This window comes from Sebastes umbrosus, chromosome 15 (genome assembly GCF_015220745.1).
Source record: "Sebastes umbrosus isolate fSebUmb1 chromosome 15, fSebUmb1.pri, whole genome shotgun sequence".
Lineage (NCBI taxonomy): Eukaryota > Metazoa > Chordata > Actinopteri > Perciformes > Sebastidae > Sebastes > Sebastes umbrosus.
This window is the reverse complement of record NC_051283.1, coordinates 2,764,077-2,790,029: the sequence shown is the minus strand read 5'-3', so window position 1 is coordinate 2,790,029 and position 25,953 is coordinate 2,764,077. Positions and strand designations below refer to the sequence as shown.

General features: G+C 38.3%; 1 protein-coding gene across 4 annotated transcripts; it reads left to right on the top strand.

The window, feature by feature from the left end:
- The first annotated feature begins 44 nt into the window (after window positions 1-44).
- On the top strand, window positions 45-22,079 carry LOC119502981 (sialin-like). 4 transcript variants are annotated; one of them, XM_037794369.1, is made up of 12 exons: window positions 45-234; window positions 4,686-4,791; window positions 5,051-5,147; window positions 8,153-8,370; window positions 8,793-9,026; window positions 9,579-9,753; window positions 11,106-11,224; window positions 12,872-13,033; window positions 14,941-15,073; window positions 17,530-17,677; window positions 18,061-18,151; window positions 19,548-22,079. In XM_037794369.1, the coding sequence occupies exons 3-12, from the start codon at window positions 5,063-5,065 to the stop codon at window positions 19,713-19,715; spliced, it is 1,533 nt and encodes a 510-aa protein (XP_037650297.1). In that variant the 5' UTR covers window positions 45-234; window positions 4,686-4,791; window positions 5,051-5,062; the 3' UTR covers window positions 19,716-22,079. The 4 variants fall into 4 exon arrangements, with proteins under 4 accessions (XP_037650297.1, XP_037650296.1, XP_037650298.1 ...); XM_037794368.1 differs by having other exon boundaries at window positions 4,994-5,147; XM_037794370.1 differs by having other exon boundaries at window positions 4,991-5,147.
- Window positions 22,080-25,953: the final 3,874 nt, after the last annotated feature.

Genomic DNA, 25,953 nt, shown 5'->3' with positions numbered 1-25,953 from the left:
CGTCACATCCGTAGTGCAGATCTATAGAACATAGGAGCTGTTTCAGTGGAGAGTGTAGAACCAGGCGGAGCCGCTCCAGTGTTTGACAGCGTCTCGCTGTAGCTGTGGTCACATGACAGCAACACAGCTCATCTGTTGTCTCGCCGGCTGAGCTCATGACACAGTCGATATGATACGTTTCGTGTTTCACATTCTTTTACCTTCATGCTGCCTCAACGAAGTATCTTTCACAAGGTAAGATGTAAAGATGTCTTTGACGAAATATCCATAAAAGTTGTCATTAAACAGTAAAACAGCTATTATAGCTAGTTAACAAACAAGCTAACCTTCAGGTTAACTTTAATACCTGTGCTAACAGTCACACACCTGTACAAGGTTTCTGTTATATATCTGTGTATGTCTGATACTTGGCACATAACATACAATAACACATTCATAAGTAATGTTCTTATGTTAAACTAGCTTGAAAGATGAATAATAATAACAATGTTATGCGTTATAATGTTGGTATTTCTTGGCATTTCTCTGTCATTTATAGAAAAAGACATATTGCACTTTAATTTCCACTTGTTTTATTAGTTGTTATTTCATATATCATTTGACATTATTGAGCCTTCACACTGTTGTGGTGTCCTTTAGGACAGTAAGGAGTTGACAAAGTTAACAGAGACTGAGGAGTGCTCATTTGTCTCTGTTTCATGTCATTATCATTTTTAATGCTGTTAGATTGACAAAATAACCAATTTAATGACATTATTTTGGGCTCTGGTAACTTATGGTGGGCACTTTTCTATATCTTAATAATAGAAAATCACTTACCAGTTGATAATGATATATAGTAATTGATATAGGAAGTAGGTTTCAACCCTAATTTATTTATAGATGTCAGTGCTGATCATGGGACTTAAACATTGCTTATGTAAAAACAAGCTTTTACTTTTAGTCCAAACTGGTTTAATAAGAAAAAATACGACTTGAAAACTTAAGAATTTGCCACAGTAACTGACCTTTTCATCCTCAGTTCATCCCAAACAAAAAGGCAGAAAGGGGCATTTCGATAATATAAAACATGAATTGTTTCAATAAAAAAAGAAGTGAATTGGGCTGTTTTTTCAGAGGATCTCATGATTGGCTCACTCATACATAGTTGCACAGACAGTCACTTGCAGACAGCACATGCTTTGTCAAGAATGCAAACTTACCATATAGCACAATATAAAAGGGGATACACAAAGGTTTGGTCATTTATCGATATCTGTACAGATCTTTAAAGAATCAGTAATGACATCTAAAATTATTAAAAAAAAAAAAAGAAAGTCAAACAAATGAGAAAACAACTTCTTGAGCAATAGAGAAATAAATATTTTTTACAAATACTTATTTGATTAATCAATTAGGTTGATAGTCAGAAAATTAATCTGCAACTATTTTTATAATTGGTTGCTTAGGTCACTCATAAATCGAAATTGCCAAAGATGACCTAGTTTCATCTTTTTTAATGTGAGGATTTGCTAATTTCTCTCTCTTTTATGTGAATAGTTTATCTTTGAGTTTTGGATTTCCGATGGGACAAAACGTGCAATTTGAAGACTTCACTTTGGCTTCTCATAACTCATAATGTAATAACTGCACATAATGTAATAATTTAAATGTAATAAAAGCTCATAATGTAAGAAAACCAGGAGCGCATAACGTAATAACAGTTTTGTGCATAATGTAATAAGTTATTATTACCTCCTAAAGGATGTTTTCAATTAAACATCAATTACTTATAGGAATAGTAACCATCTAATTATTGTTGACCATTGGAGAAAAAAAATAAGCAAAATATACACGATTGAAATAGTGGAAAGCGTTATTTATGTAGCCTATAAGTATTTTGTTATGATGATGATGATGATGATATTAGCCCTATTAACTAGAAATTCAATATTTCAGTTCTTTAAGATTACTCCTAACTGGATAGTTTTGAAATGGAAGGAACATTTTCTGGATTTGGAGCTCAGCCAATCATAGAAGGATAACTTTTGAATCGTATCAGAAGCATAAAACAGGTGCTCTGTTATTTCTACATCTGTGTAGCAATTATCTACAGCAACTTTAAACCTGGTTCTGATGAGTTCATTTGAAGGATAAATTCTATTTACAGTTTTAAAATGTAAGTCTTTATGTTTAGGAGGAATTGGAAATAGTAGGAATTTTGTTTTATAGCCAGTATTTCAGTTTTTCCATAGTTTGTTAGATTAAAGTTGGTAACGTTGAGCTAATATGATAAAAGTTATTTTTTATTAAACTGTCTCTATATCCTGACAGTTGTGCATGAGACAGATAATCTGTGATACAAATCATGTTCTTCTGCCTCCTCTCACTGCACCCGAAGAAAAACAACCAATCAGAGACGAGGAGTCTCTACAGCAGCTGTCAATCACTGCTCGTGAAACTTGTGAACTCCGATCAAACGGTCAAACTAGGCAGCGCTGATCAAATATGAATCAATATTACTGTAATGACTATTTCTCATGTAAAATGTTTTCAGAAACATATTTTAGTGTACTGTTTAGCTGTAAAATGAGAAAAAGTTTGCTGGGCCATATTGGTTTTGCCTCGACTGTTTACAACATACACTAAAGTACACTAAATATATGTTTCTGAAAACAGTTTGGCAAGCAGTGATTGACAGCTGCTCAGAGACTGCTCGGCTCTGATTGGTTGTTTTCCTTCGGGCAGGTTGAAATCTTGCAAATGTCGTTATTAGCACAAGGAATATACATAGCCCCTTTCACACAGTCTGTTCAACCAGAGTTCACCAGAGATGTGCTCGTAAGTTTCTTGGAAATAAAGCATAGAAAAAAATAAGAAACCTTAGTCAGCTAAGACCAAAACGGCAGATTGGTCGACTAAGAGGGTTGCGGTCCTATAAAATACAGTCACTCCAGTGTTTGTCTCCTATGTGCTGACAAACACGTTTTTGTACAGAGGTTTCAAAGCTGTATGCTGCATGATTGCAATAACATAGGGTCAAAGTTTTGGGTAGACGTTATCCTCAGACAATAAGGAATGACTTGAAACGTCACATGAAACTTATTGAGATTGACTAGACAGATGAACTGTATGAAAGGGTCATTCACCATCATTGTTAACTGTTTATGGAGGTGATACTTCAGACCAGCTGCTTCAGAGAATCTTTGTGCCATTCTTGTCCTGTTATGTGCTGATAACACTGTATATCTGCTGCTGTCATGAGAAGTTCTTGACCTTAACTCAGCTCCATCCCCGAAAACTGATTGAATCTTGTCAAAAATGCATCAACAAGCTACAGACAAGTATATTTTTCTCAGTTCCTGAAAAGCATTTTTCACTAAAACTTTTCCACTGCCAGCAACATGATGACGAGTCGTCACTTTTTTTCTGTCCGTCAAAGCTAAACAGCAGCAGGTGTGAGAAGTGAAACTGAGAACTATGACTCAGCATTTATATCCTGCCCTAAAAAACATTATCTCTATAGACAAATCCACTCTATATAATTTAATAACACTTGATATACAGAGTTATTATTTTTTGCTTTTGTAGGTCAGCACTGCCACCAATACAGATTATTTCCAATCTATAGACGATTGATTGATTAATCAGTCGATTATTTTCCCAATTAATTCCCAGAGTTGAAGGTGATGTCTGTAAATTTCTTGTTTTAACCAACTGTCCCAAACCCAAATATATTCAGTTTACTGTCATGTATGACAAAAAAAAACATCAAATCCTGACATTTAACGAGCTGGAACCAGCAAATATCTGACATTTTTGCTTAAAGGAACAGTGTGTAACATTTAGGGAGATCTATTGGCAGAAATATAATATTAATAAGTATGTTTTCTTTAGTGTATAATCACCAAAAAATAAGAATTGTTTTCGTTACCTTAGAATGAGAAGTTTCAGTTGGTTGCAATCTGCAACCTCATTATTAGATGCCGCCAAATCCTACACCCTGCACCTTTAAAGAACGACTAAAATGATCATTTTGATTATAAAAGTAGTTGCCAATTAATTTCTGTGTGGCAGTATCGTTAGTTCATAGTCTATAGGAGGGGGCTTTTTTTTTTAATTTACTTTTACAGACACAAATATCAGTTTTACTCAGACCTTTAGGCAAAAAATACAGGAAGAGAAACAAAACTTCGGTAGTAAAACACAGTATTCTTGACATTAAATGTCCCACTTTCTCCACAAAATGCTTAATAAATTAATAACAATAAAATATGTGGGCTTGATCCACCAGTGCAGATCCACAGTCCCTCCAGTGAGAGTACTGGGTCCCAGTTCCTTTTGATTTCTTTTTTTAATAAAAAAAAATCTGATTTTTCTAACAAAAGTCACTCCAGGTCACTGACTAGGTAACGTTACAATGAGTTTCCTAGGGTTTCACCCACACCTCAGGTATTTCATTCTTATCTGTTTTTTCCTACATTTTTCCCATTTTGGGATGCTTTTTGATGCTCGTGTTTCAAGCTGACCTTTGGTTTCGTGAAACCTTTTAAAAACCACGTTTGGTAAACTTGGACAGAGATGTGTGTAAAGCCAAGGACACACACAGGGGGTTTTCTTGAAAAGTAGATATTTTGAAAATGGAAGAAGAAGAACACAACCAGTCTGTTTTGTTGTTATGTGACCTTTTTATTTCTTGTTCACAGGTTCAAGTTCAGTAAAGAGACAAACTCTCGCTGAGCTTCATCATCATTTTCATCATCTCTCTTCATCGCTCTGCAGTGTAATCCATTCTAAGCATCAGTAACTCTTGTAAGTTGCAGGTTTGATTTTTCCAACATCTTGAGAAATCAGGAAGTGTCATTGTTTGTGTGTGTTTGCTGATGTGTTGTCACTTGACTTCACTTCTCTTCCTATATTTACTAGTCTGCCCTGTGTTTATCTCACATCCTCCTTGTGTCTCATTGTTTGTGTTTTTCCTGTCTTCTGATTACTGCCTTTGTCCGTCCAGCAGGTTTCGTGGACACCATGGCTCATTGAGATCATTTTACCGACTTAATATTTCCCTCAGCACTCGAGTGCCATGCAGCGTCCAAAGGGCTACTCCATCAACTCGGCCCCTTCGGAGGAGAGGGAGGACGGTGAACCCCTCATCGAGAATGATGCAGGTGTGTTTATATTTGTAGCAGGTAAAATGTATTTTAATCAAGATTCTGGGTTTGCTACATGCCAAAACTCTCAAGACAAGTTCCAAGTTATTTCAATCATATTTATATTTAATAGGGCTGTCAAAGTTAACACGATAACGCGTTAATGCAAATTCGTTTTAATGCCACTAATTTATTTAATGCAACTTGCGATTTTTAGGTTATAGTGGGCTCACTGGCATCATATGCAACTACAAATCCTAAGGAATCCATTGGTACCAACCATGTCATACTAGCTTGTCGCGAAAGAGACTAAATAATGCTCCAATGTCAAGCTAAATTTTGGCGAGAAAAAACTGGCATGGCCATTTTGAAAGAGGTTCCTTGACCTCTGACCTCTAGATTTGTGAATGTAAATGGGTTCTATGGGTACCCACGAGTCTCCCCTTTACAGACATGCCCACTTTATGATAATCACATTCAGTTTGGGGCAAGTCATAGTCAAGACAGCACACTGACACACTGACAGCTGTTGTTGCCTGTTGGGCTGCAGTTTGTCATGTTATGATTGGAGCATATTGTTTTATGCTAAATGCAGTACCTGTGAGGGTTTCTGGATAATATCTATCATTGTTTTGTGTTGTTAAATGATTTTCAATAATAAATATATACATACATTTGCATAATGCAGCATATTTGCTCACTTAAATACTTGACAAATCTCTCTTTAAGGTACATTTTGCACAGATAAAAAATGATTAATTTCTAATCGTGATTAATTTGCTATTAAAGATTTTGGCCCTAATATTTAAGACTGCAACTCATGATTATTTTCATAATCTTGATTAATCGATTAATTGTTTGGTCTCCATGACATTAGGAAAACTTTACAATTTCCCATATCCCAAGGTGAATTGTCTTGTTTGGTCCAACCAGCAGTCCAAAACCTAAAAATATAAAATTTACTATAATGTTAACACAAGGTAAAAAAAGCACATCTTCACATACAAGAAAGAGAATGTTTGGATTTTCTGGATTTTTTTACTTAAAAAATTAGATTAAACAATTATCAAAATAGGTGCCGATTAATTGTCTGTCAATCGACTGATTGTTTAAGCTCTTTTTATATTTTTATTTAACACATATTGTGCAAACAAAGACATTCCCACTTCCAACATGACATTAAACATTAATTATGCTTTAATAAAAATATTATCTGACAAATTCAAAATGCAGAAAATTAATCTTTTTCCATCATTTCCTGAAGATGCACAACAGGCATTTCTCGTTGCGTGTGTCACCACAGTTTCTCCACATTTTAATGTATATTTAGGTTTTGTTGGATGTAATTTCAAAACATAAACAAAATAGTATAATGTGCTGAAGATAACTCGGCTTCTCTTCGCAACTTGGAAAAGATCGTGTTTGCAGTAATGGCTGCTGCACAACAACATGCTATTTACAAAGAATTCAAAAAAGCAGAAAACTCATGATATAGTGAAGTAAATGGACTTCACCTTTCTCCTTTTTTGGATTCTCTGTGAGAATGGGGTGAGTAACTGATAAACAGATGGTCATTTTTTGGGTGAAGTATTCCTTTGATGAGGTAGCTGACCATCAAATCAAGACACATAATCACAGGTGTGCTCTATTTACAGATTCATTTTTTTTTTTTCACAATATTTTTATTATGCTTTTAAACACAAACACTGACAAAACCAACAATAAATCAACACACAGTGGCCACAATAACTAAACACCAGATTTAGATCCCTAACACACAGTATACATAGCACATAATATACTCAAAGAGATGATTGTACACAATCACATATGTAGTTGAAAATATCAAAGCATCTATGTATGTATATGTATAAGGATAAGGAGGCACTCAGTCTGTTACAGTTTATCGCAATCGACACTGATGCAACAACAAAACATTTTAAGAAAAATAAGAAAACAAAACAAAATAAATAAGTCAGCAAAGCGAATTTTTTACATTTCAATCTTTATGTTAGATATTCCATTGATATTAGCTCAAATATCAGTTTATACCACTCCACAATTGTTGGTGTTTTTTTTTTTTCCAGATTCATTTTAATTTTAGGAACATTTTCCAGTCAAAATGTAAACACAAGGCTTATCCACACTGCCAAGATTGACACCTGCTACTACTTCCAAATTGATTGACAGCTCTTTTAAAATGTAGATAAACTCTAGACTTAATATATGTTATTAATAATGTCTGTGTTTTAAAGTAGAAGCATGATTCACCTACTTCCAAGGTGCATGTAGTAGGGAAAAGTCTGAAGAGGTCAAAACTCGAGCAACACCTGCAGTATATAAAGAACAACTTTATTGTCAGACCAACGTTTCAGCTTGTGACTTTTGACCCTGATGAAGGCCACAAGCTGGAAAAAGGTCTGACAATGATGTTTAATGTTTAAAAGAGTAGTTAAGTGGGTTTACATTCAGTTATATCAGTAACACACATCAATATCAGCAAAGCGTTTCAGAGATGGAGAGAAAATGTTGCTAATAGTTTAGCTTTCTGCTAACTGTAACCAAAGGCTCACAGAAGCGGTGACGTACAGTAGCTGCTAGAGCCTCGAATCACAATATGTCATCTCAAAGGGCTTTACAGGCCCGCAAGTTGGCAAAGAAAACAGGATGGTAGTTCTCATAGAATTGCCGCAGTATAACAGCATCGGGATCACAATGATGATAGGGATGATGATAGAAATGAATGACTGGTACTCGTGCAGGGGCCAGTTGCATAAACCTAGTTTAAGATTAGTCTTGGTCTAGACTGGTCTTAGATTGTCAGGTTAGACTAGTCTAATTAAGCCTGTCTGTTGCATAAATATTAACACTGAGGTGAGCGATTTGTTGCTATGGCCACAATCTGTTAGACGTTAGCTAACTATTAGTTAGCTACATTAGTTTCTAGCTAAAATGTTTTTCCCAATGACTGTGTGCTCACAGTCCAGACTACATGTAAAGATCACTGTATTCTATGTGAACAGTCCCTCCCCGGTGCTGCTCGGCTCGCTTCAACCTGGCCTTCCTGATGTTCCTCGGGTTCTCTGTGGTCTACGGTCTCCGTGTCAACCTCAGTGTTGCCATGGTAGCCATGGTGAATACCACTGACCCCAGACCAGCTCAGAACAGCTCCGTAATCAGTGCCTGTCCACTGCCAGCAGGGTCGGGAAACACTAGTGACCCTTTCCTACAACCTGAGGGGGTAACAAATTCCACTCATTCACTGAATGTTACAACATGTGTGTAGTTTGAAAACTCTTTTGATAAGGAAGCCACTACAAGATAACATGTCATCAGTCAGTTTGTTTCTTTAAATTAAGTAAGTTATGTCAAAACTACTCTGCAAAGCTGACTGAATAGCATCAAAAAAGGTAAATAACAAAGAATAGAGAGGGGGAAAAGTGCACGTACTTCAAGCTCATGACTAGATTCTAGTCAGTGCATTTTGATAAAAGTTACTTTGCATTTAATAATAAATACATATTGTAAACAATAACCTCTCTCACCTTTGCCAGGTGGTGAAAACTCCTCTTAAATCAGATGTAAATGAGAGTAGGCTGCCTGTCAACAGTGTCTGAATGCCTTTTACCATATACACTCCCTCTCTTGGTCCTCTTGTCCCAGATCCCCCAGTACCCGTGGGACTCGGAGACTCAGGGCTGGCTGCTGGGAGCCTTCTTCTTCGGCTACTTGTGCACACAGATCCCAGGAGGCTACCTGTCCGGTCACTACGGGGGGAGTATCTTCCTGGGTTTGGGTGTGCTGGGCACTGCTGCCCTCACGCTGCTCACCCCTCTGGCTGCCAGGATGGGGTCATACTGGCTGTTTGCACTACGAGCACTGGAGGGCTTTGGGGAGGTAAGAGTGTGTTGAGCAGGACACGGGAGGCTGCAGGGAATGTTGTGTGTACAGATAGGTATCTGTCTGTGTGCTTCTAGTTTACAATGAAGGACTTTTACAGTTCAATTTAACAGCAATATTAGAGTAATAGAGAATTTGCTGATAAATTTGGCAGATATTGAATTTTAGTGACGACGGTTGATACTCCGGACCAGTTTGACAGTCTATTTTTTTGCACAATATTTATTAAATTGTATAGAAAAAAATTCCCCTTGATGCTTTAGTTGTTTTTACAGAAGAGCTGCAACTTGCAAATATATTCATTATTGATTAATCTGCTGATTATTTTCTTGATTAATTGATTAATTGTTTTCTCTATGAAATGATTAATCAATTATCAAAATAGTTGCTGATTAATCATTTCAGCTCTGTTTTACATCCCAGTATTATTGCAGAGGGAACAGTTGAAACCTTGGATTGCTACACATCCACATTTTATATGAACAAAAACATGTTTCTGCTTGCTCTTCCTCCTCCTGTCTGACTGTCTGTCTCTCCATGTTTCTCCAGGGTGTTACGTTCCCGGCCATGATGTCCATGTGGGCTCGGTGGGCTCCTCCTATGGAGCGCTCTCGCCTGATGACCCTGTCGGGATCCGGGGCCAACTTTGGGGCCTTTGTGGCACTGCCGTTCACCGGCTACATCTGCCAAACCTTAGGCTGGCCGGCTGTCTTCTACCTCTGTGGTGAGGGAGGGAAACCCAAATACAATCACTAATCATATACGTCATGACATATCTTAGTGTCTCCCAGGAAAGATGCCTGGGTGGTAGATGCTGCACGATAATGAGAAATTGAAACATGCAAAACATAAATTCCCTTTCAGATATAAATGATTAATGTGCAAGAAATGAGCTGTGATTAAACGATAGTTGTTGCTGTATTTGACAAACAGAAATCAGTTACAGTAATTTGTAGTATACTAAGACTACACAAAAGCAGCGGTGGAAGAAGTACTCTGATCTTTTACTTAAGTAAAAGTATCAATAGGACAGTGTAGAAATACTCTGTTACAAGTAAAAGTCATGCATATACATTTTTACTTCAGTAAAACTACAAAAGTATTAGCATTAAAACATACGTAAAGTTCCAAAAGTAAAAGTACTCATTCTGCAGAGTGGTCTAATTTTAATTACTTTATATACTAGCTTGTAAATTTCCCCATCAGTAAAGTTAACCTGTAATAATGCACATACAGGGTGGGGAGAGTTACTTTAAGAATGTAATCCGATACAATTACTTATTACCTGTTAAAAAATGTATTCAGTAACCTAATCCAAGTATCACAATATAAACAATTCTGTTACTTTCGGATTACCTCAATACCAAATGTGCAAATAAAGACAAAAGCAAAGAAAGATGATTTAGTATGTAAAGCAGAAAAGAGGAACAACATCACAGTACAGGACAGTTCTGCCTGTGCTGGGAAAATGCTGTCATCATCATCCAAGAACTCAAATCATTTGGCACATCGTGTTCCTGGATTTTAACTTGGAGCCGCAGCAGAAGGTTACCCATTTACATTTAATTAAATTAAATGAACCTACATGCATATTTCCCGGTTTGTCCTGTATTATGTTTGCTGGAACAGAAATTTGAAGCGGTTCGCTCATTTACCTAAAACCTTGTTTTCACGCTGGGATGCCTCTCGGCAACAAGAATAATTTTGATGAACTATAAAGTGTACAAACCATCCTGCTTTGTGATGTTGTTCCCTTTTTCTGCTTTACATACAAAATAATGGTGAAATCGCTAACCTTGCTACCTTATAACATAGCATCATTTCTCCTTGGGTCATGACAGTGATAATATTAATTTTCCTCTGATTGGATTTTCAAAATAATGTTCTCCTCTTTGCATGATACATCTGGAGCAGTTTGATTTTGTTCTGACCTCAGGCATTCCCCATCAACCCTGAATACAAGCTACCTTTTCTTTAATTATTCACCACCATATACAGTAAAACGTTCTCTCTCTCTCTCTCTCTCTCTCTCTCTCTCTCTCTCTCTCTCTCTCTCCCTCTGTGTGTCTCTTTCAGGCGGTGCTGGTTGCCTCTGGGCAGTCTTTTGGTTTATTTTTGTATCAGATGACCCTCGCACCCACCGTCGAATCAGCAAAGAGGAGAGAGATTACATCATAAACTCCATCGGACCTCAGGTGCACATGAAACATTATTCGTCATTCTTATTTACAGTGACACGCAGCTCAGGTCTCTCACGCTTGCTCTACCTTTTCTGGTAAAAAAAAAGTAAATAGCAGTGATTTAGAAATGACAAAAGAGGTCATCTTTTGAAAAATGAAAAAGACCCAGAAGAATGAGATGCTCTTCTTTACTGCAGCTCCTCTTTGTTGATGAGATTTAAACTCTGGCCTATTGCAGCTTTAAAGGGCCAGTGTCTAGCAATTTGGAGGATCTATCAGCAAAAATGTAATACAATATTAAGAACTATGTTTTCATATCAGTATATAATCACCTGAAAAATAAGATTTGTTGTGTTTTCATTGGCTTAGAATGAGTCCTTCATATCTACATAGGGAGCGGGTCCTCTTCACGGACTCCGCCATGTTTCTACAGTAGCCCAGAACAGACAAACCAAACACTGGCTCTAGAGAGTCTTTCACATTTTTACGTAACCTGAAGGCCACCGTAGTTCTCTGACACGCTTGGAAAGGGAGGGGTGAGCAGTCCCTTTAAATCTTAATACACAAAACTCAAAATATTACTGTGAGTCCACTGTACGAGTGGTAATATTTCTTTTGCCACATTTGACTTTTAACAACACTTCAGTCCAGCTGTGTGTCAGAGAGGGAGTTTTAGATGAATAGAAACTGAGTTGTCCCTCACACCTCTACTCCATATTGGATAGTTTCTCTTCTTGCAGTGTCGTGTTGTTCTTCAGTTCCATCTCAAACTTCCTGTTTCCCTTACTGTTCTCTCTTTCTCTTACTTTCTCTTCCCCTCAGCTGTCCTTGTGCTGAGAGAGAGAGAGAGAGAGAGAGAGAGAGTATTGTATTGAGGATTCATCATTCATCATTCATCATCAATCATTGAGATTGAATCTCTGTGTGAAAGGGGCTACAAGCATCGGCCCGGCTCTGTGGAACAACTTTGTCCCCCGATTCCGTCTCCATACATTCTATACAGAACAGCTAGTCAGAATAACGGCGCAACAGTCCCTCCTTGAACAGGCTTTTTGAAATGGACTACAGAGTGAATGAAGACAGGGAGCGGAGAACCAAGCAGTGAATCGGAGAAATAAAACGTTATTTTCTGATTGTTTCACGGTGGTTATGTTCTAAAGCACAGATAAACACACAACTAACTCTGCACACATCTGCACAACCCTGTGGGAAGGTGCCGCTTTGCCGGATTTTGAATGAATGCAGCCAAAGGGCAGACTTCATCCTGTCCGCTGTCGCTCAGCGCTGCTCTCGGACGCTTTGTATCTGACAGAGCTGAAGGGGGGCTTGTGTCTCGGTATCAGACATCCCAGGGGCGTGACAAAGTGGCGGTATGAGACGACCTGAACGGGATGCACACCCTGCACGTGTTATTTGCTGGGGGTTACACCCCCACATGGGGCCGAACGTCTGTTTGCTGAAACCCAGAGGAGTCCCGAACACAGCAAAATAAGCTACCTTTAAACTTACTGAAAGCTTCCCTGTCATTGCATTACATTCTCTCTCACATTGAATCGTTTTTATCGTATCATAATGTCAATGATAAAGATAACAGGATATATTGTGTGCATTTTTCGTCATACATGTGTAGTGTTTTCTAAAGATGTTGTCATTAATCTGCAGGGTACAGGTCACGGCTGGTCCTTGCCCCTGCTGCCCATGCTGCTGTCGGTCCCTCTGTGGGCCATCATCGTCACCCAGATGTGTTCAAACTTTTCCTACTACACCCTGCTCACCTCGCTGCCCACCTACATGGACAACATCCTGCACTTTGACCTCAAATCGGTGAGGTCTCCATTCATTTGTTCCTCTGTTTCATCTCAAAAATAATAATGAAAAATGTCATTAAATAGCACTTAATCTTTCTCATGCTATTTTTAACTATTGACTTCACTTTACTGAAGGTTGTGGGTAATTGACTAAAATTAAACATTGTAGTTGTGCTTGCTTACCTGAATATGTTCCGTTTTAGTGTCTAAGTGACTAATAGGGACAACAATTTCTGAAATTGGTGCAGAATTGAGGGAAAACACTGCAGAAGGCAGCTGCAAAACGAGCTGTGAGGGCAGGAGAGCAGCGTCAGTGTAACGTTACATCCATTAAAAGTGCTTGTTTTTGCCACTGACGGGCTCAGATTGTTATTATAAGTGTCTGACAACATCATGGAAAGGACCCTACAGAGAAATAAAACCTTTTTCTTACCTTTCGCTTGATCTGGTCTGTTTTATTATTATGTCCAGGTCCAGCTCAAGGAGAAGTGTCGTTGTGAAATGTAAATATCCATAATACTATGGCTCCAATAAATAAAGGCGGAATTTGAATTCAAAGACCTCCTCCGCATTGTGGAAATCATCTAAATATTCAGCCATGACATTGACAATATTTTAGATAACACTAAGCTATGCTTTCTGTACTCCAACACAACAAACTCTGGCCGGCTGCTACTCGTGTTTCCACCATGGATGTGTTCCACTATTCCCCCGTTGTCTTCCAGCAACATGTCACTTCACCAGATTTCAGAACGAGACTTCTCCTTGAGCGAGACTCTTTCAATAATGTTGTCAGACACTTATAATAACAATCCGAGCCTCTTATGGCAAAAAACAGCACTTTTAGTATTCATAAATGACGGTGCCAGCTTGCCCCAATAGGATTACATTGCAGCTTCCCTCTACAGTGCTCTCCCTCCATACTGGACCAATTTCAGAAATTGTTGTCCCTTTTAGTCAGTTAGACAGAAAAACATTGGAAAATAGGGTCCAGGTTGAACAATATTGAACTTGCCCTTTACGGTGTTTTAAAGTATGAACAAAGTAATTGTACTCTTAGTCATTGCAAACATATTAATTACTGATCTTACTGATCTCAATGACAACATTATGGAAAGAGTCTCTCTCAAGCAGAACGAGACTTCTGCTTGAGAGAGACTCTTTCCATAATAATGTCAGACACTTATAATAACAATCTGAGCCTCTCATGGCAAAAAACAGCACTTTTAGTGGACGTAAATGACGGTGCCAGCTTGCCCCAATAGGATTACATTGCAGCTTCCCTCTACAGTGCTCTCCCTCCATACTGGACCAATTTCTGAAGTTGTTGTCATTGGAAAATAGGGTCCAGGTTTTTACAATATTGAACTTGCCCTTTACGGTGTTTTAAAGTACTTTTCGGTTTTTAAATAATGTTAGCTGTTTTCTATCACTCAGTCCAGGGTAAAACAGATCTTGAACAAAGTAATTGTACTCTTATTCATTGCAAACATATTAATTACTGATCTTTAGAGGTGCTGACAGGCAGGGTTTTTTTTTTATACCTTTAGACAGAGCTACGCTAACAGTTTCCCCCTGCTTCCAGTCTTTATGCTAAGCTAATCTAACCAGCTGCTGGCTGTAGCTTCATATTTAGCATACAGAGTGGTATCAATCTTCTCATCTAACTCTCAGTAAGAAAGACAATAAGCGTGTTTCCCAAAGCTGTTTCTTTACTCTTTACCAAGATGTCATAAATGATTTTGGAGTTCCCATCACTCACATGCTGTACATCTTTAATACGGCCCCGATGCTGTGTGACAGGACACTGTAATATGCTTACATATGCATCTTTTAAAACTGGACAAAGACAAGCAACCTGTAATCATCAAATCCTTCACAGAATAGGACAACAACTGACGAAATCTCTCTGTCTCCGTCCAGAATGGTTTCCTCTCTGCTCTGCCGTACCTCGGTGCCTGGTTGGTCTCGATGCTGTCGGGTGTCGTGGCGGACAGCCTCATCGAGAGGAAGGTGTTCGGCACCACCGTCGTACGCAAGCTCTTCACACTCGTAGGTAAAAGAAATGTTTCCTCTCAGATCCTCTACGTGTATGCACCCTCCCTGTGTTGCATGATTGCTTCTGTGTCTGGCGGACTGTCACAGGACAAGAGATCGAGGTTTAGGGGAAGTGAAGGACTCTGAGAAGTGATTTACATCGGACCGTTTGACTTCATATTATAAAGTGCAGTCTGTATTCTACTTTTGAAAGTATTGTTTTGGCTCTGGCACAAAGGGTGAGTGTGCACTTCTATTTTTGATGAACCTTGTAGAAGTTGTTTCCCGTTTTACACAAACCCACACTGTAAAATGGATGTGAAAACCCTTAAAGCTGGAAGTCAGCTTTAACCTCATAGTCACACTTTCATTTAAAACACAGTGTGATGGAGTACAAGGGCAAAACAATGAAAACATGTTACTTTCCAAATATTTTCCAAAAAATATGTTTTTAGCATCATTGCCCAAAAATTCAGCATATTGTAATTCAAGTGTTCTGAGAGAAATCTAGACTTCTGCACCCCCTTCATGGCTCTGTTTTCAGGCTTTGGGAGGGAGACTTTGATCAATCACAGGTCATTTCAGAGAGAGAGCATTCCTATTGGCTGTTCATTTAACGGAGGCAGCTGTCAATCACTCGCGAACTCTGATCAAACGGTCAAAATAAGCAGCGCTGGTGGGCGGTGCTTGGTATTTCCTCAACTGATCTCAACATGGCTGCCGGGTCACAAACTTTCTCATTTGACAGCTAAACAGTACACTACAAGATGATCCTGAAAACATTTGAGGAGAGAAATAGGCATTACAGTAACAGAATATTGATTCATATTTGATCAGCGCTGTCTAGTTTAACCGTTTGATCAGAGTTTGTGAGTGATTGACAGCTGCTCAGAGACGGCAAGGCTCCAGCTCGGCTCTGATTGGTTGTTTTCCTCCGGTCTGTGAAATCTTGCAGATGCCGTTAGGAGCACCGGAGGACACAGAGGCACAAGATGCACAGATTTTTTTCAGATTACCTGTCTCATGCACCACTGTCAGGATATAGTGACCGTTTTATGAAAATAACTTTTTTTAATCATATTTGCTCCAGTTCTACCCACTGCAGCTTTAATGCATTTTGAAGTAATTAGACTTTTGATTCGACCATCTGCAATACTGAAATATTTGTATCAATAATCTCACCTATTGAAAGGGATAATGTTTCAGAATATGTAAAAATGATGATTTTATTTACTCCACATATGAAGGTACTTTTACGCAAGTTAATGTTTAAATGTAGTGTATGTTTATTGTAGGAGTATTCTTCCATTATGGTATTGCCACTTCTACATAAGTAAAGTTTTCCACCACTGATTAATCAACATAAGAACAAACTTCCTCTTATTTTTGTTCATATCCTTGATTTGTTCTTCTTTTGTTAGTACCCATTGATTTCAAGGATTCACCACTGTATTCTTATTTTTGCTCTTCTCTTGGGTAAGAGGATTTTTTTTGGATTGGTCGAGAGCACTCTTACCAAGATAAAAAAAACAACATCTTGTTTTCACAGTCCACAAACTGGTTGTCCAATGCAAGGAAACACAAGTTTTAAATTTGAATAACATGAATATCATATAATCACATTTAGATTATTAAATGTTTTAGAGTAATTATAATGATTGGATTATTAAATTTCTCGGCTAAAGAAATACTAATAGTTCATCGATCCCAATTTTCCTGTAACGCCAGTACTGACGCTAACGCAGAAGTTCTTCTTCTTCTTACAGCCTTTTTTTGGTGGCATCTCTCCAATTCTTGGGCATGTGCCAAAGTATTTTGCACACGGCACAACACCTGCCCTTATATATTGTTTAGGGAGCGTTACCTATACTAATAATACACAATCGGCCACACGTCTCCAGTTTATGATCAAGTGGGATTCATCATTCAGCACGCCTGGGTAAGAGCTGGTTTAGATGGTTGACAACGTTTGGGGCATCTGGAGTTGACTCTTATTTTTTCTGTTAACAGAAAATTCAGAGAAACTATAAGAGATATTGAAGAGAATGTTGCTACATGAGTCCCATTATTTCACTCACCAAAGGGAATTATAGATTTACTTGTCCTCTACAAAGACTCGTAGTTTTCAAAATGTCCTTGTGACAAACAAATATGGAAGTGTCCTCTACACAGGCAGCGTTGGGCTGGTTTTCTGTTAGTAAGTACAGTATTTAAGGAGAAATACATTCATTACAGACCAAAAACCAAATGAAAATGTCTCTCATGTTACATGGAGTAATCCTGCCCTCATCTGGTTTAGATTCAGTATTGAATAGATGACACAAACATCCAGATGTACACTCAGAGAACAGTGTTTTATGTTTTACTAATTGTTCCAGCTAAATATTAAGAGACACAAAGAGAACCAGTAACACCAGTGATGTTTTCTCAACGTGCTATTTCCTTCCCTTTTTTACATCTACTTCCTCTCTGCAGGTGTGTTGCCATCGGCAGTTTTCCTCGTGGCTGTGAATTACGTCGGCTGCAGCCACATCCTCACCGTCACTTTCCTCACACTCTCCACAACCATAGGAGGGGTCACCGCCCCCGGAGTCTACATAAACCAAATAGACATCGCTCCTCGGTGGGTGTTACCGTCTATACTCACAAATTCTGTCATTTATTAGGACTAGGGCTGAATGTGGCCATTTGAACTTCCCAGAAACCCAGTGCGACGTCCTCAAAAATATTCAGTTTGCAAAGATATGAAACAGAGAAAAGCAGCAAATTGTGACATTAACAAACCTGAAACCAGAGAATGTTTTGCTTTACGAGCTCCAGTTTTGGTCCTCCTGACTTCTAAATGTACATACAGTTTGTGTGATAAACTAAATTAAATGTAGTAACTGTAACATAACTCATTATTTCATGGAAAGTTGTACATTTTAGGCTGATAACTACTCACCTTTTCTCTGTCTTTGTATTTTAAAGAAATACTGAAGGATATTTTTCCTCTGTCTCCTGCAGGTATGCAGGATTCCTTCTGGGAATCACCAACACATTCGGGACCATTCCTGGAGTCCTGGCACCCATTGTTACAGGATACTTTACTGAGGATGTAAGTCCCTAAGAATGAATGATTTGTCCAGTCTCTTAAATTACCTTATATACACATACACACCATACTTTAGGCCTTTTAGTGACATTCTTTGGCTGAACCATTGGATGGCTGATCTTTAATATTTCAGATATATAAATATTTGTATGCAAGCAAAAAAGATCAGTTTTGTTCTCCATCAAATGAAATTGAAGCCCGTGAAACAGCGTTTAGACGATCACAGTGTACTCTAAAATGTAAAGTTTAGTTTAGTTTCATTATGAGAAGGAGGACATTAAAGCTAGGGTTGGTAATCTTCTTCAAAAACATTTTTTGTTATTTTGTTGAAATTCTCATCACATCCCGACAGCAATCAATAAATCAAATGCTCTGACAAGAAAAAGAACAAAAACCCTGTATCTGCCTGTCGCAGGCCTGTAATAAGCCCGTCCAATCATTTCACTCGGCCCTAATGAAATGATTTGTTGGGCTACCGGTCTTTGCCCGTGCACTCACTGTGCATCACCGGAGTATTCTACAAGCTGCTAGCTTGACAGCTGTGAGTTTTAACAATAGTCGTGTTTGTTGTTCATGTTCATAATGATAATGTTGGGGGAGTGGCTTTGGAGGGAGGCCTGAAGATTTGGGGGCTTTTGGAGCTAGTGCTGCTGGCTGCTTTCATGGGAAAAGAGTTGCCAACACTGGGCTGGGTTTTTCATTTGGATCATTTTTAAAATCTAGTATACACTTGCTAGATTCTCAACATTACCAACCTTAGCTTTAAATTACACTCATCTACAGAATTAAAAGGATACCACAATAAAGTCCAAGACTTATTCCACCGGACTGTTGTTTGGACAAAACAAACATTGTGAAGGTGTCACGTTGGGCTCGGGGTAATTGTGACGGTATTTCTCACTATTTTCCCATTTTTTTACAAACAAAACAATCAATCCATTGATGGAGAAAATAATCAGCAGATTAATCCATAATTAAAAAAGTAATAATAAATACTTAAAGATTATATCCACGTCGTACTTTTACTTTTAATATTTTAAGTACCTTTTCCTGATTATATTTACTTACTTTTACCGCAGTAACATTTTCAATGCAGGACTTTTACTTGTAACAGAGTATTTTCACAGTGTGGTATTAGTTCTTTTATTTAAGTAAAGGATCTGAATTTGAAAAACAACTCAAAACAAAAGTCTCTGCAAACTATTTTTTTTTATAAATGAAATGAGCTTTTCTCTCCAGAAACCTTGTTCTGTTGTTCACTTTCTCCTGGGTCTTTAATGTCATTCTCTCTCCACCCATCTTCATATCAGTTTTTCTGTTATCAACCCTGATATGCAGACACATTCAAAGAGTCTCAGTAACAACACAGTACATAACGGGTTCTTCTTCTGGTTGTCAGCACACCCTGGCTGGCTGGAGTAAGGTGTTCTGGTTGGCAGCTGGGGTCAACGTCTTCGGCGCTCTCGTCTACACGATATTCGGCAGCGGGAAGCTCCAGCCGTGGGCCGTCACCGAGGAGGAGAGAGCAGAAGATGAGAAAGACAGGAGCGGGTCCATCTCCACATGAAACATGTTACAGAAATATTCCACCAACAAACACCAACAAAAGTGTCCGATGTAGTACAGCTTTAAAAGACAGTTGGATATATTTTAACCCAGAAAAAGAGCTTTAGAGTACTACCTCTGTATATTGGTGTATAAATTACAGAAATATATGTAGTATTCACACTTAATATTCACACAAATATGAAGTGTGTGACAGGTGTACATACAATAGTCTCTGCCAAGCACAGCATATCATTTATATCAGTGGACCAGGATAGTTCGATCAGGAATAATTGAAAATGTTTTATCAATAATATCTGTATATATAGTGTATACTCAGGTGAGCGTTTGAACTGATTTGAACTTCCAGCAAAGAGATTATAGAGCAGTTTTATACATTGAAATCTCATTTTAGGCACATTTTTAAAGTAGGAAAAAACACCTCCGCTGGATATTCACTGCCTTCACCAATCAGGAGACTGTGACTATGTTTACTGTTTTTAGTGTTGTAGAAGTTCACTGAAGCACAATTTAAGGTACAACTCTTTGTATTAGATGAATATTTACATTATAACCAGTGATATTTGCATTGTGTAATACATGCAGGGTTCCTACACATTTTCCATTTCAAAATTTCCAGACTTTTCCAGACTCAAGTTTCCACAATTTTCCGTTGATTTCTCAAACCATATTTGACCAAAGTTGGCATCCATCTTTCTTTTCCCATTTGGAATCCTTAGCAAACCAGACTTTATATTTGGGACTTTCCAGCCAGCCCATTACCCATTGTGGCCGTTGAGTCCAAACTCCTACGCAGAAAGTTGGACAACGTTCCACTTTCAGAATTCAGTTCTGTCCTCCCAAAATATTGGTAGAGACAAATCTGAGAATTATCAATACCAGATTTAAAGTATTAGACTCTGACAGGCAGCGCTCCGCTCTGTGCTATCTGCAGCTGTGAGGGCCAGGCTTACCCATGCTGGGGTTGTACATTTAAACTGGTTAAAACTCAATAAATATCTTTATAAAAAATAAAAAGAAAGACTGGCCCTCACAAGACCGGCCGACCAGGAAAATACCAGAGCTTCCCAATGGCCAGTCTGCCCTGGCTCTGCGTAGGAGTGTCCGCTCAGTTGCACGCCATACTTCTGGCTTTCGACGACATCAAGCTCGCTCTGGCTCCAGTTCCCTTTATACATTCATGTCTGACCCGCGATCTCTCACACAGTCGTAAACATTTTGGATGCACTGACTGCTCCAAACACCATGAAAAACACGCTGCTTGTAGGATCAATTTATTTTTAGAAATTCAGAATTTTATATTTTATATTTTATATTTTTTCTTTTTTCCATATTTATTCAGACCTTGAAATTACTCAAATCAAATTCCATACTTTTCCATGCTGCGTAGGAACCCTGTACATGGCCTATACAGCACCTCAGACCAAAACAAATCCATTTCTGTGATCTTTTTTGTATGTTTTTAAGTATTTCTTGATCTGTGAACGAGATGGGACCGTGGGTTTTATACTATACCACAGGAAGTGTCATCAACCACTTGAAGTTAAGCTGCTTTGTTTACGGCTGTGTCTGTTTTCTGACCACTTCTAGACTGTCCTGCAGGACCAAAAGAAGCACTTTTCTCATACAAAAATTAGAATTGTTCCGATACCATTATTGGAAATGCGTCCGACACTGTGCACCGATCCGATACCATCATTTATTAACCCAGAAGAAAGTCAGCTTGTTTAACCGGAAATCAATTCTTCTTCACCGCTCCAAAACAGCAGCCTCCACTGTGCCTTCGCCCCGGATGTATCATGGCTGTCCACTATCCATACATGGTCGATACGATACTGCAAGTTCATGTGTCGGAATCGGTATCGGGAAGGAAAAAATGGTATCGGAACATCTCTAACAAAAATACACCAAAAGCCTTATATCTGATAACAGTGGCAATATTATGCTAAATAATCTTTCAAGATGTTTTTTTTATCAAATATATAGAAAGCTGTTTTTTTTTGTTTCATCCAGAAAATGAAAGCTCAGTATTTCAATATTTTTTAGTAAAATTCCATGAACTATGACTTAATTTTTGAGGTATGTTTCTAAGAAATATGTGGATTTGCTGTGTTTTTAATCTCTCATCATTCTTTTTATAGAAAACAGGACTCAACCATTTTTCGTCAACTCTTACCGTATGTCAAAATGCTCTGTGATTGTAAAGATAGGACGTTTTTTAACGGATGCAATAATTTATTTACCTTCTCTGTGCTTTGAAAATGTGAGGTTGTACAAATTTGTTATATATGTTTTACTTTATATTTTATTGTGAAAAGAATCAAGTTTGTTTTACTGAGCAAAACTAAAAAGCTGTGGCCTCTGAGTGGAGTGTGTTTGTTCTGTTCAGACTGTTGTGTTGGTGCAGATTATTGTAATCTTACAGTCAACGTTAATTAGCACAGGATGTGTATGTGTACATGACTCTCAGATTGACACTCAGGTCTGCAACAAAGTGAGACAAAGAGGCAAAAAGCTTCATTTAAGTGTTTCCGGGGATCAAGATTGAAGGATCTAAGAATGTATTATTGTCATTATGAAATGTAGTTGTGGCCCCCTCCACGCTACACACACAGAAACTGTAGAAACAGATGGTCCTCTTGTTACTGAACCAATCATGTTGAGGTGATGTCTCTTTTGCTACTGCCCCCAGATGTCACAAAAGTTCAGTGGTTGCAGCTTCCTGTGTCCCATCATGACATAACAATGTACAAAAGTGAAAAGGAGATCAGCAGGGCCAAAGTCCTGAGTCCATATACCCCCAACATGACCCTACATACCCTTAAATACCACATACCCTTCACAGGTTGTATCATCATTCAACTGTTTAACAATATGTTATTTGAATTAAGAATAGACTGTAAAATATACCAGAATCAGCTTTATAAAACTCCAGGGTAATGTAGGATGGTAAAACCCCACAAGGACATGTCCTCAGTGTCCTCTATAGGCAGTATTTACAGCGTCCAGTTGGACACGTCATCGCAGGGTAAACACAGGTGTAATTGATCATATTAATTATGGTCCCATTCTATTTAGTGTGTCACAGCCAGTCCAGTGAGCCAGCATGTACAACAGGCTACCAGGGCACCTAAATGGATTAGGGCCATAATCAATATTATTCAATACACCTGTGTTTACCCTGCAATGACATGTCAAAATGGCTGCTGTGAAAAGGGCCTACTGTACCGTATATACTGTAGGTGGCGGGCCGAAGGCTGCTACCTGCTTTACTGTTTTAAATGATCGACCCTCAGCGATACAGTAGCTGTTTGTTTTTTCATATAAACAAAATACTTTTTTTCTGAACACGTTTCTATTTGTTGTAAGCCCCAAGTCGATCATAGTTTTATGAAAACTAAACTTATGTTTAATAAACTGATCAGGGCCCCGTTCCAGAAAGCAGGTTTAACAAACTCTGAGTCTGAACTCTGAGTTAACTAATCCTGAGGTGGGAAACTCAGTGTTCAGTTCCAGAACAGCTGATCAGAGTCAGTTTAATCAATTCTGAGTAGGTTGAACATAAAAAGCCATCATCAGTGGAGCTCTGATGCAACGATTCACCATGGCAACAGGTAAATAAGAGGCAGAGCCTCCATTTGAATCCAGACGACGTAGAGATATTAATGCATGTGAACTGTGCACATTTATCTTTTAAAAAAAATCAGAGGGGGGAAAAAGTGTCAATAACACAATAAAGTTTTATTCAGTGTTTCAGACAGAGCATGAATACAAGTATATTCAGGCCGACAATATGAGGAAAATAAAGTTGAAGGGTGCCTTCTCCAGACTGCATGTTTCAGCTCCTTCCACAGATGTTCAATAGGATTTAGATCCGGGCTCATAGAAGGCCACTTCAGAATAGTCCAATGTTTTGTTCTTAGCCATTCTTGGGTGTTTTTAGCTGTGTGTTTTGGGTCATTATCCTGTTTGAGGACCCATGACCTGCAACTGAGACCAAGCTTTCTGACACTGGGCAGCACATTTCGCTCCAGAATGCCTTGATAGTCTTGAGATTTCATTGCACCCTGCACAGATTCAAGACACCCTGTGCCAGATGCAGCAAAGCAGCCCCAGAACATAACCGAGCCTCCTCCATGTTTCACATTAGGTACAGTGTTCTTTTCTTTGGATGCTTCATTTTTGCGTCTGTGAACATAGAGCTGATGTGACTTGCCAAAAAGCTCCAGTTTTGTCTCATCTGTCCAAGGGACATTCTCCCAGAAGCTTTGTGGCTTGTCAATATGCATTTTGGCAAATTCCAGTCTCGCTTTTTTATGATTTGGTGTCCTCCTGGGTCGTCTTCCATTAAGTCTACTTTGGCTCAAACAGCGACGGATGGTGCGATCTGACACTGATATACCTTGACCTTGGTGTTCACCTCTAATCTCTTTGGAAGTTGTTCTGGGCTCTTTGGTTACCATTCGTATTATCCGTCTCTTCAATTTGTAGTCAATTTTCCTCTTGCGGCCACGTCCAGGGAGGTTGGCTACAGTCCCATGGACCTTAAACTTCTGAATAATATGTGCAGCTGTAGTCACAGGAACATCAAGCTGCTTGGAGATGGTCTTATAGCCTTTACCTTTAACATGAAGGTCTATAATGTTCTTTCTAATCTCCTGAGACAACTCTCTCCTTAGCTTTCTGTGGTCCATGTTCAGTGTGGTACACACCATGATACCAAACAGCACAGTGACTACTTTTCACCCTTTAAATAGGCAGACTGACTGATTACAAGTTTGAAGACACCTGTGATGCTATTTACAGGACACACCTTAGTTTAATATGTCCCTATGGTCACATTATTTTACATCTTTTCTAGGGGTACCATCATTTTTGTCCAGGCCAGTTTCATTAGTTTGTTTTTTAAAATGATTCTGTTGAACCACAATTCAAAAACAATGTCTGATTTTCATTAGTTAATTTTCAGTACATTTTTATTTATTATTACTTTTGTCAGTTTCAAGTTATTTCAGTGACCATTGTGAGTTTTTCTTTCTTTAACGGAAGGGTACCAACAATTTTGTCCATGTGTGTATATTCAGGCAGACAGTATGAGGAAAATAAAGTTGTTTATCTGAACATTACAGCATGTACACATGTTCTAGTAGAAACACAAAATACAAGTATGAACCTGACAAGATGCATAATATGGGACCTTTAACTTGTAAAAATCGGTATGAAGTTTAGACACGTAGGATCAATGAATAATTATCTCTCGATGTGATTGGTCCCACTGATGGAACATGATAATATTGTAGATTAGATGTTAATATTTGTGAGTGAGCAGGATGGTGCTGCAGAATGGAGTTAGAAAGTGAGTTGTTTTTTTTTAAATAGGCTGCTTTTAGTCTGAACTTGTTTTAACAGCATTTCACTGACTTTGTTAAATTTATTACATTTGTAGAAGTATCTGAAATAAAGCCACTGAATGCTGTTGAGCCCAGATCCAAATAGATGTCTACTATTTAAAATCCACTCTATTTTAACCTTTCAATCACCAAACAAATTACTGCATCAGATAGCAGTGAGTTTACAGTCATGTCTCTATGTTTAGATATATTTTTAAATCTGCAATTATATTTTTCATCTTCAGTAGCTGGCCCTTGTGTGTTGTCCTGTCAGATTAAAGCTGAATAAATCTACCTGTAATGTAGACTACAGCCTTAATACAGTCATATTCCACTACTTTATCATCCATTAAGGGAATGTAAGCCTGGTAAAAGATGAATTAATGGACGACACTTAATAAATCTTTATTGTGTTATTGACACTTCCCCCTCTGACTTTTTTTAAAAGATAAATGTGCACAGTCCACATATACATGCATTAATATCTCTACGTCGTCTGGATTCAAATGGAGGCTCTGCCTCTTATTTACCTGTTGCCATGGTGAATCGTTGCATCAGAGCTCCACTGATGATGGCTTTTTATGTTCAACCTACTCAGAATTGATTAAACTGACTCTGATCAGCTGTTCTGGAACTGAACACTGAGTTTCCCACCTCAGGATTAGTTAACTCAGAGTTCAGACTCAGAGTTTGTTAAACCTGCTTTCTGGAACGGGGCCCTGATCAGTTTATTAAACATAAGTTTAGTTTTCATAAAACTATGATCGACTTGGGGCTTACAACAAATAGAAACGTGTTCAGAAAAAAAGTATTTTGTTTATATGAAAAAACAAACAGCTACTGTATCGC